This window comes from Prenolepis imparis, unplaced genomic scaffold (genome assembly GCF_030444845.1).
Source record: "Prenolepis imparis isolate NDT839.2.m4 unplaced genomic scaffold, iyPreImpa1.0 SCAF_9, whole genome shotgun sequence".
Taxonomy (NCBI): Eukaryota; Metazoa; Arthropoda; class Insecta; order Hymenoptera; family Formicidae; genus Prenolepis; species Prenolepis imparis.
Window position 1 is genome coordinate 16,507,071 of NW_028141167.1, and position 20,905 is coordinate 16,527,975.

The following is a 20,905-nucleotide window of genomic DNA, read 5'->3' on the forward strand; positions in this document are numbered from 1 at the left end:
CCTCGTTAGTATAATTTTATTACGGAAGCGCCGATGTCCGGCTGCTCGAACTTGTCAACGGAGCGTTCTAGAATCCATAAAACTATGTTTTTTTCATTTTATGGACAAAATGTCCATTAAATGTCCATAAAATCATTAGGATATTATGGAAAGAAATGAAGATTTTAGGGCCGACGCTGCGACGAACATGTCTAAACGTTATTTATAGGTGCAAATGTAAAAGCGTTGACGTTCAGCAGATTTGTACCCTCGCGGAAAATCGGTCGTAAACGAGAGCGAAACATTTTTCTTAATATTTTTTTTAAGGAAGAATGCAACGTATCGGCGCCAACGTTCGGCTGCTTTGTACCCTCGCAGAAAATCGGTCGTAAACGAGAGCGAAACATCTTCCTTAATATTTTTAAGGAAGAATTGCGATAATTTTGAGAGGGATGGGGGTTGAAACTTATGGAGAGAGTCTGTCTCCGCGACGTTTGTCATAAAGTCTTCAACGTTTGTGCAGTTAAATACAGTGAAGTTAAAGTGGAAAAATGAATTTTGAAAACATTGAGCGTCATGATGATCGGCCCAGGTGGGTCGATATGATATTTCGCGATGATCGACCCAGGTATCACGACTTGTGGTATAATTCGGAGCGTGAGGTGCATATTAGATGGGTGCGGATAGGGCGGGAATACGACCGCTATTACAATGACCAGCTGTGGGGTGACATGGAGGAAGATTACAATGAATGGGACGATGTGTGCTGTCTCCGCAAATTGTTCGGTGAGGAACCGTACCCTCCTGAACCTGTCAGGGAGGCACTATGGGTATAGTAAGTACCGCTATTTTTATTAAAAAAAATTTTTTAAATAATTAATAATAAAAATTTTCTGTTATGCTGGAGTCCTGCCTGGTCACTACCGCAGTTGCCGCCACCGCAGTCACCGCCACATCATCCGCATTCGGCCGCCCCACCATTATCCAGGCACTTAAATTTCATATTTTAAATTTTATATACTTTTTTTTATTTTTGAATATTTTTCTTTTCATATTTTATATTTTAAATTTTTAATTCACACACACACACAAAATTATAAATATTACACATACCTATTTTATGAATAAAAAAAAATTATTTTAAATATAAAAACATATTTTACTTTAGAATAATTCCTCTCTTTCCTCCCATTTATATTAAGAATATTATTATAAAAGAATTATTATTAATATTGGAAAAAAAAACATTAAAAAAAAAATTCTCTTTCTTGCGAATACCTTGCGCTCTCCTTCGCTGCATCATCTCTCGCGCTCGCCTCTCTCTCCTCGCTGCGCCTCGCGTCATCTCTCTCTCTCTCCCTCTCTCTCTCTCACCTCGCTGCGCCTCGCGTCATCTCTCTCTCTTTCTCCTCGCTGCGCCTCGCGTCATCTCTCTCGCGCTATCTCTCTCGCGCTACCTCTCTCATGGTCCCTAGCCTCTCGGACCCAAGCCTCTCGGTCCCTAGCCTCTCGGTCCCTAGCCTCTCAGTCCCTAGCCTGACGTTCCCCCTTCCCCGTATGACGTCATCCCCCGCAAGGACCATGCAACGAGCTACGTATGAGAGCTGGGGAACTGTTTACGGATGGGAAAGAGTGCGGATTGGAAATGCATACAAAGAAATTACATCATAATTTAGACTTAAAAACTCTTTATTCTTCTTTTAAATATTTTTTTCTTACATATTATGAACTAAAAACTAAAGCTGCCAGCTCGCAATCGATGAGCTGATGCTTGTTGAAGGCGTCGCTAGCGCGTATTACATTTGATACTTCTTTAGGATTCGTTACATTGGACGCGATATTTGAAAATTGCGTAAACTTGATATCGACTGTATTGGTAATTTTAACCAATCGGTCAAAAGTTACATCAATGCATGGATCGAGATCGAACATACGGTGTAACGTCGATTCGATCATCATCATGCATCCATTTGAAGATTCAAGACTTATTAACTTGGCGTCGTTAATCGTACGAACTCGCACTGTTAACGGTCCAACGCTTATAAAACTGTAGGCATCTTTAGAGTCGTTTCGAAACAGATTTTGAATATTGTGACGTTGCTCGTAGAGTCCCTTCCACGCTTCGAGAGATAATATCAGTTCCTTTCCTCGATGATCTCCTATGGCGATTTCCACGTAACTCGGTGGATCCACTTTGATACCAATTTCGAGGAATTTAAATTCCGTAGCTGTCAATGCATATCGTCTACTTAGTATACGAACTGCACGAGGCTCCAACGAAATGCTGTAAAAATGAAATTAGTTTGAAAAATAATACAATTTGTAAACATATAAAGACAAAAATAGAAAAATAGAAAAAGTTAAACTTACTTGTCGCATTTGTTCTCAAACGATGGAGTTTCATTACAATTCGGTATGTAATTATTCACATGTCTGCCGGAGCCGCTGCTTCTTTCAGCGTAGTACATATTTCCAGATTTTAAAAGTGAAACCACCAGTATGAACGGTTAACGCGACACTGATCGTATAAAGAAATTAATCGAGTGTTGTACATGACGCTTATTTTTAAAAGTAGTGGGGTAAATGTGGTGGGAGATTCTAGAATACTATTGGCGCTATGAAATTTAGGAGAAGGGGAAACGGCGCTCGGATAAAAAGAATTCTTAGAAACGATTCGTGAGGAAAGGAATGAGGAGGGGAATAAGAGATAAAACACATTAATGTTTAAATATTTTATTTTTCCAAATCTTGCAATTCTTTCTGGCGTTGCGACCACCAGTTAAATATTTTGAATACATTTTGTAATGCGCAATTCTTAACATGTTTTCCATATCGCATAGTGTTTTTAACATCTAGATTATTTAGAGACTCGATATCGTCGTAATCAGCATCCAAGGTCTCAATAATGAAACCGTTTCCCGCATCATCCAATATATCGGCTAACCATTCTCGCTTTTCAACTCCTTTTACATATACGAGAATGGATTCTTCTTCTTCTTCATGTGGTCCACCAACGATAGCTGTTGTAATCAAACGCTGAGCCATGCTGTATGGAACGTTTCCATCTTCCTATTGCAATCCATGATGATTTCGAGTCAACCATGAGGCTTGGTGTCTCTCCGATTTTATGAGCACACCCCATGGTACAGGACATGCGAAAAAATAATGTGACAAAATAAATCCTCTTCTCAGGATTGCCGCTTCCTTTACAATGAATTGTTTATTGAGGATAAACCCCTGTAGGTCCACAAACGTTGGTACGGACATGACGAGATCTCTCTCTTCGATGTATCAGTTAAAAAAGAAGAATGACAACTATCTCATAACACTTTGATTTATATTCTGCTATGCTTCCCCCTCTCTCTCTAAATTGTTGGTGCGTTTAGGTGATTTTGCGCACAACGTTGGTCAACGGGTTGTACTGGATCACGCGATCGTGTATGATGAGACAATACGCAGTGGTATTCATCGGCACATTCTCCTTACACTCGAATTCCAATCTCCAACATCCACGGTTGCTCTTGACCGATTCGTTTTGTCGAGAACAATCGATGATCACGAACGGACCGTTACGTAGAAACATTGAGACGGTGAGACTCGGCTCGAGATACTCGTATCCATAATAGTTCTTGCAGAAACGCGCATACGTATCGTACAGAATCGACCATCTGTTTCTATCGAAATCCAGATTCATATCGTCGTACGGATAACATTCCGAGTTCAGATAGAATTTCGCATTGGTCATCTTGCAATCGTCGAATCGACTCATATCCTCAGACATGATGTTTTTCCGACCTGTCTGCAGAGCGAAGATAACATATCGTGGCTTCTCCAGCTGAGTCGCTGTCTTAATGGCCCATGAATGCTTGGTTGTACGCTGCAATAGCGGATACTCATACAGATCCCACGAGCGAAAACCCATGCTGAGGTAATGTCCGCTTTCCAGAGCGCGCAGCATCGACAGCTTCTTAATTTCGCTCAATAACACATGTGGCATTCGCCATTGTATCTTGAATATGTTGATCACAGGCTCCAGCGTCGAATCTCCAACCAGACAATTGTTGTCGTTGCGCGATCGTATTAAGATTAACTCAAGACGAGCGTTAATCACCACTTATCTGTAATCCTCGCAAAATCCCAATAACATGTAGAGCGGTACGCAAAAATTGAAGTTTCCATTTGCAGTAGTCGGATCAGTCCAGCCGGCGTTTCTCATAATCACGCTTCTATCGGATGATATCGTTACATAGTTTTTGAGCAAACTTGTTATTCCCACGTTTCTGTTGCGATCAATCTCCACGCCATCGAGTTCGTATCGAATCTCATCGAACATGAATGCGACACAATTATTTCCCAGTATCACAGCAGATCTTTCGGCTGGTTTATTTATCTTTAGCTCTCCCTCGATGTAGGAAACTTTCATACGGCAACGTATACAGATCCTGTTGTTGTATGGGTATTCTTATCTCATCACTGTGTCCGAATGTTGTGTTAGCGAACGGGTTGTACGTGTGAATCTCGATCTTGACGATGCGATCGTCGAAGATTGGCTCGTCTCCAATGTTAAGGATGTCGGTCATTGTTCAGATGTTTCGCACTGCGAATCCCAAAGATTGTAAAAACGCAACGTTTGATGCGTTCAGTTTCTTTTTCTTAGTGCAACCGGATGATTGGATATTAGTGAATGTCGACGTTGTTGTTGTCGCTGGCTCCGTAAAGATTGTGTTATCTCTCGTGTCTTTCGATCCGTTCAACACGAGCATCTCATACACCACACACGTACGTTATCGCTGTCGTCGTCGTACGTGCAATCTAATGGTGATCTCTTCTCCTCGAAAATCGAGCAATCGTCTGTCCTGGTCGACAACGCGTAACGTTAAATCCGTAATGCTCCGCACGATGATCAGCAGGTAAATGATGTGCGTCGGTGTTTCCGATATCTTATATCCTGGTGGTACCCTCGGTGAAAATTCATGTATCGTATGAACGAGTTTGCCGTTGCTGTACGCTCCCGCGGTCACATTACATTCTACGCGGATAATGTTCACGTTGATAATATTAATCGGCATGTCCGACTTGTACCATTTTCGCGGCTGTAGTATACGGTTCGAGAATCCTAGCAGCGATCCAATGTTGTTAGGCTTGCTAAAATTCATTCTGTAGGCGCATTTAATCTCGCTCCTCATCATATTATAATTAGCGCGGAGCACTATCGGATATTCTCCATCTTCAAAGTCACCGTCGTCATTCGTCCGAATATGCGTGTGTCAGCGTGTTTTTTAACATCGTCACGAACAGCATGTCGCGGACGTTTTCGTGAAATTGCATGTTTTAAAAACTCATGTATCGCTTGCAGCTCGTACGATCCCTCGGGAATCGTAATTTCCGCGTCATCTTTGCCAAAGTAAAATTTATTATTCGAGGAATTCACGTTCGATATCGTATGATAAGTCTCAAAATCCGCTAGACCTAGCTCGTATTCATCGTCGCTCAAATCTACGGCGGGAAATTAGTTTACCGCGAGAACACTACTCTTCCCGGTCAGTGTGAATGTCATAGACATGTTGACTAAACTGTTAAACGAATACTGAGTTAAATAGCGCAATGTCAGTCTTTAAATTCACGTGCATCGACCGCTCGGAGAAACTGTAAGCACAATTGTCCACAGATGCTTTGATAGTAAGTTTGAACAGGTGTGTAATTGTATTGTATCTTTGTCACATTTAAATATCGCACCAATTCATTCGGCGGTCGAAGATTGCCGAATCTGTCAAAATATATAGCGCGATCCTCCCTCTTTGCATAAGCTACCCAATGAATACCCGATCCTTTAGCGTTATCCAAATTTACGATGCCGCTCTCGTTTCGATATATACCACCGATCGGTAATGAATCACGCATGAAAACACCTCTAAAATACGGAATGTGCATACGTTTTGCCAGTTGTAGCAATTGTATGTTGGTAGTTACGCCCTGTGGCATTTTTAGCGTCTCTTTGACGTTTTTTTTCCCCCCTTTTTCTCGTTGAAACTCCTCGTCCGTGTTTGTATGGAGCGAGATACAATCCGTGACCTTCCATGGCGCGATTGTGACGTAGCATCTCTTGCAACTGACGTTGTGCAGCTTTTCCGTCGTTCACCATCTTTGCTACACCAGCCGCTCCACCGACCAGAGATCCGAGCGCACCCAACATTGGTAGAATATCGGTAATACACCCCCACGTTTCGCTACCGGAAGTATTCGTTTCTTCGCCATCTTTTTCTTCGTCTTCGTCTTTGTCGTCTTCAGGCCCATACCGAACTTCGTCTTGGCTTTCATCGCTGCCCAGACAGCTGTGGCGGCGGCTCTCTCACCGAGAGTCGAATCTCTCGCAACGATGCGAGTTTGCGCTTCCTTGGCGAGTATCCTATCTGCCGCGTGTCTCTCGATGAGATCGTTGCTTCGAGAGTACGCTATATCGTGTTCACGGCACGCCGCGCCCAATGGGTTGATACCTCGATCGCCTCTGGCTAATCGCTTTTGTAGTCGCGTGCCCGGACCGCAAAACTGATAGCCGGGGATATGGAATTCGATCGGAAGTGCGTTTATCGCCTGATTTAATAGGCCTCTACCTATTTTCGTTGACATTCGCTGCAATCTTTTATCATCGGCGCTGGACCGTCAATGTGCGTTCGCTGCCACGGTCGATTGTAATGTTCGAAACAGCGGCGATAGGTTTGAACCTCCAAATCCGCCTTTATATGTTCCGGAAGCTTGTCCCACACGCAGTGGACGTAATTGCCGCACATTCGCAATAAAACTGTTTTCGACACAAATTGTAGCTGTTCAGCGCTCAAATTACAAATATCGTAAGGACTTGATAGCAAGACAAACATTTTTTCGTTACTGAGCAATTCGCGGTTCCGCGCAGCTATAAATAGGCAGACGTTCGATCCAGTCAGGAGTGTGAACATGAATTTCGTGCGACAACCTTTCGCAATACGCGTGACGAATTACGACGCCAGATTACGATCGATGGGGGACAACGCGGAGATGCGTAGACACGGTACGATACTGCCAACTACTATACGCGCGATCGTTTGCGGCCCCTCGAATTGCGGTAAAACTAACGTTTTGATTAGTTTGATAGAAAGCCCGCACGGCGTCCGCTTTGAAAACGTGTACGTGTACTCAAAGTCGCTGCAACAGCCAAAATATCGGTATCTGGAGAATTTGTTGACGTCGATCGATGAAATCGGCTATTTTACATTCTCCAATAACAGTGACGTCATTCCACCGAGCGAAGCATGTCCAAACTCGATTTTCGTTTTCGATGACGTGGCGTGCGACAAACGAAATACGATAAGAGAGTACTTTTCAATGGGACACCACTCGAACGTCGACTGCTTCTATCTCTGTCAAACATACGCAAGAATACCGAAACATCTTATACGCGACAACGCAAACCTGCTAATCTTGTTTAAACAGGATGGTACCTTGAAACATGTGTACAACGATCACATGAATACCGACATGTCATATGAGGATTTCAGTGAATTATGTCGTACTTGTTGGCAGCAAAAGTATGGATTCCTAGTAATAGACAAGGATAGCTCTCTTACGAACGACCGATACAGAAACGGATTTAACGTGTTCGCGATACCGCAAAACAATTAGTCGTTGCCGATGTTCTGTCGCGAGGGGTGAACCACGAGCGTTCGACACTCTGTCAACATGGCTGAGAGCGATAATATTCGCGAGCGTGAAAAGATAGCGAAGGAAATTGCGAAAACGAGTGAATCAATCCGCAAGAAACATCGCGCTTTGAAAACCGGTAAGATCGATGACGATATCGCAGTCAAAACCCATTTTAGACCTATTATTGAGCCGCTACAAAAGATTGTCGATCGCGGTGAAAAACGAGCCGGAAAGTACCGCAAAGATTAAAATCTTACCCATCAAGCGGTACAAGGAGGAAGAGGATGAGGAGGAAGAGGAGAAGGATGATGCGACACCGAAAAAGAGGAAACGGTCAAACCCGAATCGCTCATCGACACCGCGTACATCGGATGCTTTACTGGATGAACCGCTGATAACCTCTACACCGTTCGCGACAACGAGAATCGTACAACCTATGATACCCGAAACACTCGCAAACAAAAATGTTTTCGAAACCTCGGGCAGCACACTCTAAACATCGTTTGTTCGAAACACATTACAAACGCTGGAAGGGCAAGAAATGTTGCGAAAGCACTTGGGACCACTGGGACAAGAGTACATCAGCACTCTCCTCGGTGGCGACAAAGAAAGGAAAATCGATCACGTGTACGGTGTCTATTTCGACAAGGATGAAATGCGTCTCGGTAACAAACGATTCGACATTGACAAATATGATTCTATAATTATAGACAAAGTGAGGTACATTGGTACACCAGGATTATACGAGTTGATCTTCAAGAGAATTCCCGATGATGACATTTACACGGAGGATGATATGCATAAATACAAGAGCATATTATTGGCGACGAACGCGCATAAACGCAATTATGACACACAAGGCCAATTACGAAGCAACAGGGGATACAAGTACAAACATATAATCGCACCATTGATATCGATTGAAAAGAAAAAATCTGGAAAGGGAGTATTCATGCCTCACGCGATGGCGCTAACCGACAATAAGATCGATTACATACACTGGGATGACCCCAACGAGCTAGTGGATCGGGTACGATTGCTGGACGCTTCGCGCCGAGCTGGCCACAACGCTCACGACAATGAAATCCTGTCGATCATCGAGGAACTTCGTGAAGCAGGCATTATTATAAATTGAATGGTGTCTCGACAAATCTAATCAGTCGATCGGCGTCACTCGTATCGGGAAAAAAAATGCCTATCAACAAATTTGGATTATTCGAACCAAGAAATGATGCAACCGGCACAAGCGGTTCTTGGGATAGATTGGTGAAAAGTTATGTGCACGAAAACGCTCTGTGTCGCGTCGTTACGGACTATGACGCAAGGTCGCGGAAGATTCGTCGTGTAGCGCAACCTGAGGCTGACACCGATGCCGTCAACAAACTGTATGTGGAATCCTGCGTTAAAAGATTGATGAATTAACAGAAAGAATCAGATGAGAAGCTGACTTCGTTCGAGAAGGATGTGCGGGCAATACAGATTGTGATAAACGAACTTCAATGCGCGGCTAACGCTAACGCTAACTCAAAAACGGCTATCAACCTGAATGAGCAGCAGTGAACGGGTTAGGAGCGGCTATCGAACGGTTATCGAACATCTACGAAGAGTTATCGAACGGCTACGAACAATTATCGAACAGCTACCATGGATTATCGAACTACTATCTAACTACAATGAGTGGTAGTGGTAGTGAACGGCCTAGCAACAGCTGCGAACGAGGCTACCAACAACTCAAGCAGAGCTGCGAACGAGGCTATGAACAAGTCATTAATGGCTACATGCAAGGCTACAAACAACTCAAGCAGGGCTGCGAACAGGTCAGTAACGGCTGCGAACGGGTCAGGAAAGGCTACGAACGGGTTAGAAACGACTGTGAACAAGGCAGCGAACGAATCAAGAACGATTTTCGAATGGGTCAAGAACCGAAGTAAACAACGCAAGAACAGCTCAAGAACGGCTCAAGAACGACTACGAACGGCTCAAGAACGGTTCAAGAACGGGTCAAAAACGGCTACGAACGGGTCAGGAACGGCTCAAGAACGGCTCAAGAACGGGTCAGAAACGGCTGCAAACGGGTCAGGAACGGCTACGAACGGCTCAAGAACGGGTCAAGAACGGCTACGAACGGGTTAGGAACGGCTCGAGAACGGATATTGAAGAGCGACAAACGAAAATGAATCATAAAACTAGCGACAAACGGCGATCGAGAAAAACCGATGAAGCGAAGAAACAACATAGTTTGGAGAAACGGCAGTTGGTGAACGAACTGCACGCGCCGGCAAGGAAAAATTTTCCCCGAAGACACGTCATAGTGCGGGGATACGATGACCTGTGGCAAGCCGACATCGTCGAGATGCGTCCGTATTCTCGTTTCAACAAAGGTTATCACTACATACTCACGGTCATCGATGTGTTGAGCAAATACGCGTGGGCCATACCACTCAAGAGTAAAGGTGGAAGTGAGACGGCTGACGCTATCGCCGAGATAATTCGAGATAGCAAGAGATGCCCGAGAAACATGCAAACCGATATGAGGAAGGAATTTTACAACGCCGACGTGCAACGGCTTATGCGGAAACATAACATCAATCACTATTCTACATATTCAGTAATGAAGGTATCGGTCGTCGAACGATTCAATCGCACGTTGAAGAACGACATGTGGAAGATGTTTACGCTGAACGGAACTTACAAGTGGATCGACGCATTGTCGGAACTCGTAGCGGATTACAACGCGCGCAAGCATCGAACGATCGGCATGCGACCCGCCGACGTCACCACCGCGATCGCTGATAACTTTTAAAAACAGTATATAGTAACATAAAGATTGCCGCTCCGGCGAAATTCAAAGTAGGTGACCCGGTACGCGTTAGCAAGTACAAGAAACTTTTTGAGAAGGGTTACACACCAAATTGGACAACCGAAGTGTTTAAAATTATTAAAGTGTAGCGTACTAATCCCGTAACCTATCTACTCGAGGACTATCGCAAAACATCTGTCGCTGGAGCGTTTTACGAGCACGAGTTGCATAGCGCGAATTATCCGGACGTATATCTCGTGGAGAAAGTACTGCGCAGGAGGGGTGACGAGGTTTATGTAAAATGGCTGGGATTTGACAATTCGCACAACTCTTGGATACATAAGGATAATACAATTTAATTCATACAAACTGTATTTATTAATTACTCAAAAATTAAAAAAAATATATAAAGTGTACAACATATAAAAGTATTTGAAATATAAAAATATGCATAAAATATGTGAAATATAAAATCTTTATTAATACATCCTTTCCGTTCCAATATATGAAATACATACACATATGTTACATTATATTACATTATATTTTATAAGGGTATCTGGTAATGTCCCCATGGTAATGTGTCAGTCGAATCAGATATGATAAACCGCTTATCATCGTACGGACTTAGAGCAATTTTTGTCTCGCAGATGGTATATACTTCATGCAATTTCGATCTTATACATGACTGCTGACGTGTCATTTCAATCTCGTCATTCAGGCACCGCGTATAATCGTCGAATGTTATCGTTCTCGCGACAACGTTACTTTTGACACCTTTTGCTATTTTAGTGTCCTTTTTGCCATCCACTCGCAAAGCATACATTTTTGCTCTGAGCCCGACGAATTCGGTCATTATCGCGCCGTTATTCTCGTCTTTCATCAAGCCTGGCACCTTTTTGTTTGCATGCGCTATACCGTATGCGTTGTCAATTGGATAATCGCTCGTATCGAATCTAGCGATATCGCGTTTCATATTTTCATACACGTCTTCGCATTTAATATGATATATTAAACTGTCGGTGTCAGTGTACATTATCCGGCATCTTTCATGATAGAGCGGTGACATGTACTCGTAGTGAAATTCGTACAGACACACTTTCGATATGTCGAGTATACACATACCAACATAGATTGGTTTGTTAAATTTTACTTCTAGTTTACGTAATTCTACGGCAATTAAATTTTCCGAAAAGACGCTCCTGCTATGGAAATTTGGTTTCGCTATCATCGCCTCTGCTGCGTATCGTCCGTCCCAATGTGTGATGAGTTTTACATCTACATGATTACGCACATTTTCCATAGTTTTGCCAAATATTGCATTGTTCATTAATTTGTACAAATTTTTCTCAAAATCATTTTTCGCTTGTGTTCTAAATTTTGTATTTAGTTCAATGTAATCGCAGAGCCATGCGGATTGAGTAAATTGTAATACGCGATGTATCTTTACGATACGAAGACCGTGACGCGTGCACTGCTGCAGGTTGCGGTAGTGTATGACGTAACGCTTCTTATCATATAGCATTGCGAGAAGCTTATCTTCCCGCTTGCCGGGCGGTTTGTCACGTGTCGGGCAAAACGGTAGGTCAGTGTGCGTGTCGTGAAGATGTTGTGGATACTATAAATCTACTTCGAGGATATAGCCTGTAGATGAATCGAGCGCTATTGACGAGATGTCAAAGTTAGATACATCGTCGACCCATCGAAAATCGGCATATGGCAATGGTTGGCACATTGCCCATCCGTACAAATTATTTACATCTAAATACATTAAATATGATGATGGTTTCGATGGATCATATGACTGCATGTACTTGTTATTAGCATGCGCATATCTTCCTGAACATTGACTTAGACCACCGCGTATACCCCGTTCGATAAACATGACCATATCGATATCGGTAAGCAGTTCGAAATTTACGCGTGTATGTTTTAGCATCGCGTCCCATGTATACCCGGGAAGAGTATAATAATACGCAGGGTCGAGTCCATAACTCGCGATGCAAGTGTCGCGAAAGTTTTCAAATATATCTGCCAACAACAAGACATCAGTTTTTAAGTACAGATCGCTGTATTCACCCAAGGTTTGAATGGAGAACTGCTGCCACACGTTGACGGCGTGTGCGTAGTCGCTCTCGGATACAGTGTCACCGGCTAAAGAACTGTAAAACGATTCGCGTGGTGGTAAACGCGTGTCCTGCAGCTTGTCCACGCATTCAATGTACTCGTACGGAAAGACACCTTTTCGCGTTAATAATTCAACATTGTTAGCGGATAATGCGGAAAAATTGGAACGCAAAATTTTTAACTTATCCTTATCGAGGAAGGATGCCAATTTGTCAAGACTAGCACTGAGAAATTTGTATGAATCGATGAATCGTAATTTCACGAAAGTTTTCCAATCTTTGTCGTCGTCGGTACTATTGACAGTCTTCGTAAATGAAATGTATTTTTCTTTTGTTATTGGAAACACATCTACGCGTCCTTTATACGCGGTAGCTATTTCTTTTATGATGAAATGTGCGTCATAGCCGGATAGATTATGGAAAACTACAGGAATGACATAAGATTCTTTGTAATTTATATTACAGTTTGAGTGAGCGGGACTCCTGTATCGCCCGGTCAGATGACAATGATCGCGTACGCGTGTATCATCCGGCGCAAACGGTTTTTCGCAAATGTGACATTGCGTGGCGCTATGAAATTTTTCCCGTTCATCTTGCGTTAATTTTGTCATGGGGACATTATCAGACAAAATACCTTTTACGCGATGCGCTAAATTTTTAAGTTCTTCGGCGAACCATGAAACGCAATCGATACTACGGCGAGAATTATACGCGGATAACGAGTTGTCGTACGAACAATGTATATAATAAGCGATGCTGAATACCTCGTGATGTTGGGAGTATGACGCATGTTCCGGCGTCTTCTTCAGCACACACTCCAAGTCGGCGTACACCACGAAGGGAAGTCGCTCCTTTCTGTTGTAGTTGTCGAAGTCGAGCCACTTGTCTTTATCGCTTGGTAATCGGATAGCGCAGTCGTTCATTTCTCGACAGTCTACTGTATGTGACTGCAACTTGTCCTCCGATCCGAAATAGTGCAAGGATCTGTGAAAGAAAAAAAAAATTACAATTTTATTTACAATTTTATTTACAATTATTATATAGTTTGCAATAAATATACGTACCGATCGCAGATATATTTCTTGTGATCATGTTTGCTCAGTTGCGAGCTTACGAGGCGAGACAAATTTTTGATATACGCGAAATGCCCAACGTTGTCGTCCTCCTCCACATACAGCATATTTACATGTTTTTCTCTCTTCTGATCGGTGAGCTGTATCGGAAGAATAGATAATTCCTTCTTCCTCTCAATGCCGTAGACGTTGATTGAGATGTTATTTGCCAGTTCAAACTTTTTAATTTGGTTTAACGTCGGAAACTCATTGTCCTGAAGATTTAACACTGTCGTGTAATGGGGATATGAAAATTCTCGTTCCACATGTCTTTCTGCGGGGTACAGAGCCACCACTGACCATGCGAAACATGCATTGTCTTTAGACTGCAAGGTCACCACTGCTCTCTTCGTCATAATTTCTCGCGGCAAGTTTAAATAACACCCAGCACGCATAGGATTGCACTTGTTGACGTTGACCGTAAGATCAAGGATTCGTGACAATGCCCATCCGCTATCATGTTCCTGGAACTCTTCGAGAGACGCCAAAGTGGATTCGATGACGTGCCGCTCATACCACTCGCGTAAATCAGATGTGCGAAAGAGTTCATAATTTCGCGTGTTAATGCTTTTGTTTGCGCGCTTATCACCTGTCACAAACTCACCGTTGAACACGGTATTTACTTTTGCACATTGTGTATTTTTATAACATCTTGCACTTGCTCGAGTACTACACTACTAGCGTCTTCCAAAAATTGTCGCGGTTCGATATAGTCTGCGTTAATCACCGCACCTGTCAGTATCCGATTTTCGAACGCGGTATCGATCTCTCGCCAAACGAGTCTTCCCGTGTTATTATCGCCACTGTAATTACCACCATTGGGTATAAACTGTCTCTGCAATCGAGTCTTTGCACCCTTGAGTCGCGCGATTCTAACAACGAAAGATTGTCTATATCCAATCGAGAGTCGCGGACGCTTGTTACGGCTGTTTTCTTCGAGCAATTTGATAACTTCCTCGCAGCGCAGCGCCCATGCAAAATATTCACTCAAGGGTGACTTGGCGGGACCGCTCCAACAGGTCGCGTTCGTTCTGCTCGATGTTTTCCATTTTTTTTCCTCACTATTATACCACAAACTTCTGACACAAGAAAAGTAGCCACTAAACTTTTTTCACCGCTGCATCTATGCGCTTTCAAATCGTACTATGGTTTGACGCGCTCTCATCCTCCTTATATATATTTCACCTAATTCTATCTCCTTTTCTAACATTTAGCGTATCTCAAAAGATAGTTTCCCGAGATATCGGTTTTATGGATAGAGGAGTAAGGACACAAGCTGCCGAACGTTGGCGCCGATACGTTGCATTCTTTCTTAAAAAAAAATATTAAGGAAGATGTTTCGCTCTCGTTTATGGGAGATTTTCCGCGAGGGTACAAAGCTGCTGAACGTCAACGCTTTTACATTTGCACCTATAAATAACGTTTAGACATGTTCGTCGCAGCGTCGGCCCTAAAATCTTCATTTCTTTCCATAATATCCTAATGATTTTATGGACATTTAATGGACATTTTGTCCATAAAATGAAAAAAACATAGTTTTATGGATTCTAGAACGCTCCGTTAACAAGTTCGAGCAGCCGGACATCGGCGCTTCCGTAATAAAATTATACTAACGAGGGTACAAAATTGTCTATCATTGGCGCTTGTTCTATACCTTTTTGGGAAAATGTCTAAGAACCCTCATAAAAAAGTCGTAAAGATACCATCTACAAATATTGCACTCAGAAAACTCCCCCTCCTTTGTCGAAACATCCCCTCCCCGCGTGACGTCAGCCACGGCACCATCGAGATACCCCCACCCCGCGTGACGTCATACCCCTCGCCGCGGAGAACCCCCCGCGCCCCGCACCCCCCTCAGAGGATCTGGGTTAGAACCGGCATAGTATATCTACTCACCTTCTCTAGTTTAAAATAATTTCTGGCTATAAACTAGTGTAATTTTAAATATGTTTGAGATATAGATACAGTAAAGTCCGAATTTCATCATGGAAGAATTATATATATATTCTATTGTCGAGTTTAAAGATGGTTTACAAATGATTCCTACCTCTTGGTTAATAAAAGATAAGAATGCTGCTTTTTGGCCACAATTTACTTCGCACGCGAGATTTATAAAAGCTGTGCAAAAGAAAATTTTACCTGAAGATAATTGGCCTGTATATAACATAAAAAGGATATTAGGTACTGCAAGTAAGTTACATAAAGAAGTGTTATATAATTTAATGTTAAAAAGTTGCTATTATTATATATATACAATATATATATATATATATATTCCTATACACTATATATACACTATACAGGGTGTCCGGTAATAGTCGCATCAACCGTCGTGTGCAGGTAGAGCTAGTTAAACCGAGTAGAAAAGTCCTCTACCATTTTGCGATATTCTCAATAATAAGAGAGATAATAATTAATAAAGATCGGCCAATTCGCGTGACGACGGCGAGAAGAGACAGCCCAGTTTTATGTCGTTATCAAGCATGCGGCGAAAAGAAACAGTATAATGTTACACGGTTGCTAAGCGCGCGATGAAGCGGGGAGGAGCACTTTACAAAAGACAGTAACTCCATACGAGTAGCGCTAACTCTGGACCCCCGAGTGGACTGTCTCTTCTCGCCGCACGCTTATCATCGCGCGAATTGGCTGATTTTCTTTAATTTATTTCTCTCTTATTATTGAGAATATCGCAAAATGGTAGAGGACTTTTCTACTCGGTTTAACTAGCTCTACCTGCACACGACGGTTGATGCGACTATTACCGGACACCCTGTATATATATATATATGTATATAAAACTTTTAACGCACACAATCAATCAAAGAATACACACATATATGTGCAGATATGAGCCTAGTGTAGACACACGCGTATAACTTTCTATATAAATGTGATAAAATTCGAGTATAGCATATATATATATATATGCATCTGCGGTATAACTCTTTATCGACAAAATCGTGAACATAAATGTGTGAGATTCTAAACTTAAGTGAACCTGATAGATATATATATTTTAACATCTTTATTTAGAAATATTATAACAGGAACAAATATCATTTTACATAATTATCAACTAACAATAGTTTAAGACCGACTCGAATATCGAATATAGCTTAAAAATGCATGTAGGTGTGCGACTCACAGGCATACTGTTGAAATGAATAATCAACGAACAAACTAGACTTAAATTATTAATGCTATCAAATTCACCTCAATATATACAAGTTTACTAATATTAAAATGGTCATAACAAAAGAGAGTTCACACATACATGTATCTACATTAATTAGCGACCAACGATATTTACACTTTAACAAGGGTAATAACACAATAATATTTGTAGCCAATGTCATACAATTTAACGGTTTATTTCAAACGACGACAAACATACCTAATTACACAGTCTTAACGCTCTAAAGTACACAATAATAATAATATGTTTTCAATCTAAAACTCAAAACATCTTTAGAAATACAAATGTACTGCGCAAATATTCTAAGAAGTCAGCAAATATACCGAGAATGTTTATATTTTCGCGACACGTGTCTCATCGATACTGGTCCACGTATGACTATCGAAAGACTGGGGGTAGCCCAAAAATATGTATATAACCGCTCGCAAATTCATCAGAGCGTCAATCGATTCATTATTATTATTAAATTCATTAAACTCAGAGAGATCATATATACACATGAGATCAGAGATTATTAAGATAAAGATACGATTCGCATTATACAAGATTATTAAACAGTTATACTTATACTCACAGTGATACTTATAAAATATATATACGTGTTATAATAAAATTTATAGTAATATTTATAACTCATTTATTCACAAATCTGCAATTAGCCAGCGTCCACGAAACATTATCGTAAGTATTTACAACATATCTAATTCATTCTCAAAGTGAACATTCTAATTAACTATTCAACCGAAATTTAATCTTATACTAACAAGTGAAATGATTTAACTCATCTAACAAATACGTTCGAATAATAAATTAATTATTAACACTGTACGCTAACACACGACACGACTCCGCGACACTCGAATCTCTTCGGCGTCCGTCGATACTCGCATCGTTCTACTGTCGCTCCACTCGTCGAGCATTCTCCTTATTGCATGATACTGTTAACCTGAAATTAACCACAAGTTCAACTGATACATATATATATATCTTAATTATTATTTACGACGATTTTACACTTATCTGAAAACAATTCGGTCTTCCATTAATATATTTTTATCCCATCTACCGCGCGCCTCTCGCAGGGCGTCGTACAGCTCCTATCCTTCTGAGCGCCTCCGAAAGGGCGAGCAATCCTTGACATTAGCTCCTTTTCTGTACTCATCTCTCGGAGAGCGCCTCAATAAGGGTGAACTTCTATCTATCCACAAGGTCACGCCTCTCGCAGGGCGATACGCACATCCATCTTAACCTGTAATTAATGAAAAACAGAATCAATTAACGCTCTAAGAATTAATAGGAATAACGGTAGAAAGGCAAAATCACAAACGCGCAATAAAGCTCAACCAAAATACCTGTATAATAATTATACAGAAGAATAAACATATTTACATAATTTGAAAAGTTAGCGTTATTTTCTTATCACAAGCAGTAACATAGTAAATAAGAGATAGAATTTATTACTCACATTTCCTTCAAGTAGAATAATACCGGCACCGAGACCGAAGCGTGCGTATTAATTCACATTCATAATATTTATGTCGTCCTGACACGTCGCGTTATCCTCATTAGTCCTGACCACGCGTGTTTTACCGCTCGGCCCGCGAGCCAGGCTTATTATCGCTTACCACAGTAGAGTAACGCAAGAACGCGTCAAAAATCTCCCATCAGGACGTCACAGTATTATCTGCAGAAATTTTAAACATTTCAAGGAACAAGGTTTCTTTGAGGAGATTAGAACACTGGATTGGACTGATCTCTGGTCCTCGAGCTGCATAGAAGAAAAGGTGCGGATCTTCAATAGCAAACTTCTGAAATGCCTAGACAATCATGCTCCCCTGCAAAGGATAGTTTACAAAAATCTGCCAGCACCCTGGCTAACGGAGGAAATTAAACATGCAGTGCACGAAAGGAATATGCTGCGAAGCGTATGGCGAAGAAGAGGTGGCGATGTCAATCATGACAGGTTCAAGGCTGCGAGAAATCAGGTGCAGAGCATTATAAGAGCTGCAAAGAGAGATTACTATTTGACAGAATTTGGAAGAAAGGACAGACCGGATTTAATATGGAACAAACTCAGACACCTAGGGTTAATCAAAATTAAAAATAATTATGGCATGCTTACGCACACAGCAGAAGAGTTAAATACATATTTTGCAGGGGCTGGTGTTGACAATAATGATGGACCACCAAGCTGAAAGATTTTCCAACATGGGGAGATGACACTTTTGATGATAAGAAACTGCATTTCAAGTATATTACACCCGATGTAATAAACTGGCAAGAATTAAATCCAATGCGGTGGGAATTGATGATATTTCTGCTAAACTTATTAGGATGACGGTGACGTATGTCATGACGGTCATAGAGCATCTGCTAAATTTTTCTATTATGCACTGCATCGTCCCTTCAATATGGAAGTCTGCTAGCATCATACCAATACCGAAGGTAAAACAACCAACCCTAGCACAACACTACAGACCCATATCGATCTTACCAGCTATCTCTAAGGTTCTTGAAAGGATCGTCTCGGAACAAATTGTAGAGTACCTTGTGGAAAATAATTTATTGGACCCATGTCAATATGCCTATAAAAAGAACGCATCGACACAGACATGTATTATAAAAATGCTAGATGATATTAGGCATGCCGTAGACGAAAGAAAAATCACAATCTCAGTGCTTTTCGATTTTTCCAAAGCATTTGATAGGGTACAGCACAACATTCTACTGAACAAATTAAAAGAAATGGGTTTTTCTAATATGGTACTGAGCTGGATATCTTCCTATCTGACTGGCCGGACTCAGGCTGTAAGGGACCAATATAAAGGAATTACATCATCTTCGATCAATATCGCTGCTGGAGTCCCACAGGGTTCTGTCTTGGGTCCTTTGCTATTCGTGGTTTATATGACTGACATCAAAAGGGCAATACGACGATGTGGATATAGCCTATACGCTGATGATCTGCAGATATACCTACACTGTGAACCAAACAACCTGCATAAAGGCATTGAAGAGCTCAATGAGGATATCAAATCAATAATCGTATGGTCCAATGAGAACGGACTCATACTAAATCCAGACAAAACTCAGGCTATCCTGTTTGGTTCAGCGAAATAGATAAATACTATCATCCTTGAAAACCTGCCCAGTATAATGGTCTGCGATGCAGTGGTGCAGTTCTCCACGTGTGTAAAATATCTGGGCATCTACATCACAAATACACTGTCATGGGAAAAGCAGGTCGTGAATGTTGTTAAAAATATTAGGACTAAACTATATCAACTAAGAATATCTAAACATCTACTATCAGATAATTAAAAATAAACGTAATCACGATGCTTATCTTGCCGCAACTGGATTATTGCTGCGCAGCTCAAACCGACATAACCAGTCAATTAAGCTTAAAACTTTATCGAGCACTGAACGCGTGCATTAGGTTTACATGCAACGTAAAATGGGATGAACACATCACTCCGTACTATCACAAACTACGGTGGCTCAAGATAGACGAGCGAAGACGGTACTTTGTAGGAAATTTAATTTACAACATAATCCTATCTAAACAGCCTGTAACTCTTTACGGAGATTTAAAGTTCCGTTCTGTTCATTGCTCACGACCTACCAGAACTTCTGGCGACCTTCTTGTACTACCGATATGCCGTACTGAGATATATAAGCGTTCTTTTAGAGTCTCAGCATCTGAACTATGGAACAAGCTCCCGTTTTCTCTCCGCGAAGCTAGGACGTCAAACGAATTTAAAATAAATTTTATGAATCTCTACTTAATGCTGGATAATAGACTACGCGAAATAGCTATTCTACTGCCTCAACTGCCTCTACAGCTAGTCAGGCGCAGCTACATATATATTTTCTGTTTCTTATGTCTGCTCTTGTATCTCTATCTTTTATTGTTTCATAATCTCTGTTTTTTACTGTAACTTATTGTATTTCTAACTTTCATTGTATCATAATCTCTATTTTCTGTAAGTACTCTGCGTTGATACCACTGCTT

At 41.5% G+C, this 20,905-nt stretch overlaps 1 protein-coding gene across 1 annotated transcript; it reads right to left on the reverse strand.

The window, feature by feature from the left end:
- Positions 1-1,701: 1,701 nt before the first annotated feature.
- LOC145940193 (uncharacterized) lies at positions 1,702-15,331 on the reverse strand. The gene is made up of 2 exons (XM_083045105.1): positions 15,309-15,331; positions 1,702-2,263 (listed from the first exon to the last, which is right to left on the reverse strand). The coding sequence occupies exons 1-2, from the start codon at positions 15,329-15,331 to the stop codon at positions 1,702-1,704; spliced, it is 585 nt and encodes a 194-aa protein (XP_082901231.1).
- Between the last annotated feature and the right edge of the window lie 5,574 nt (positions 15,332-20,905).

Bases quoted from the DNA above. Each gene is read 5' to 3' on its own strand.
- LOC145940193 (XM_083045105.1), bottom strand. From the start codon at position 15,331: ATGATAGACAATTTTGTACCCTC. The intron at 2,264-15,308 runs GTTAGTATAATT...TCATTTTTACAG, and splicing joins ATAGACAATTTTGTACCCTC to CATTTCGTTGGAGCCTCGTG.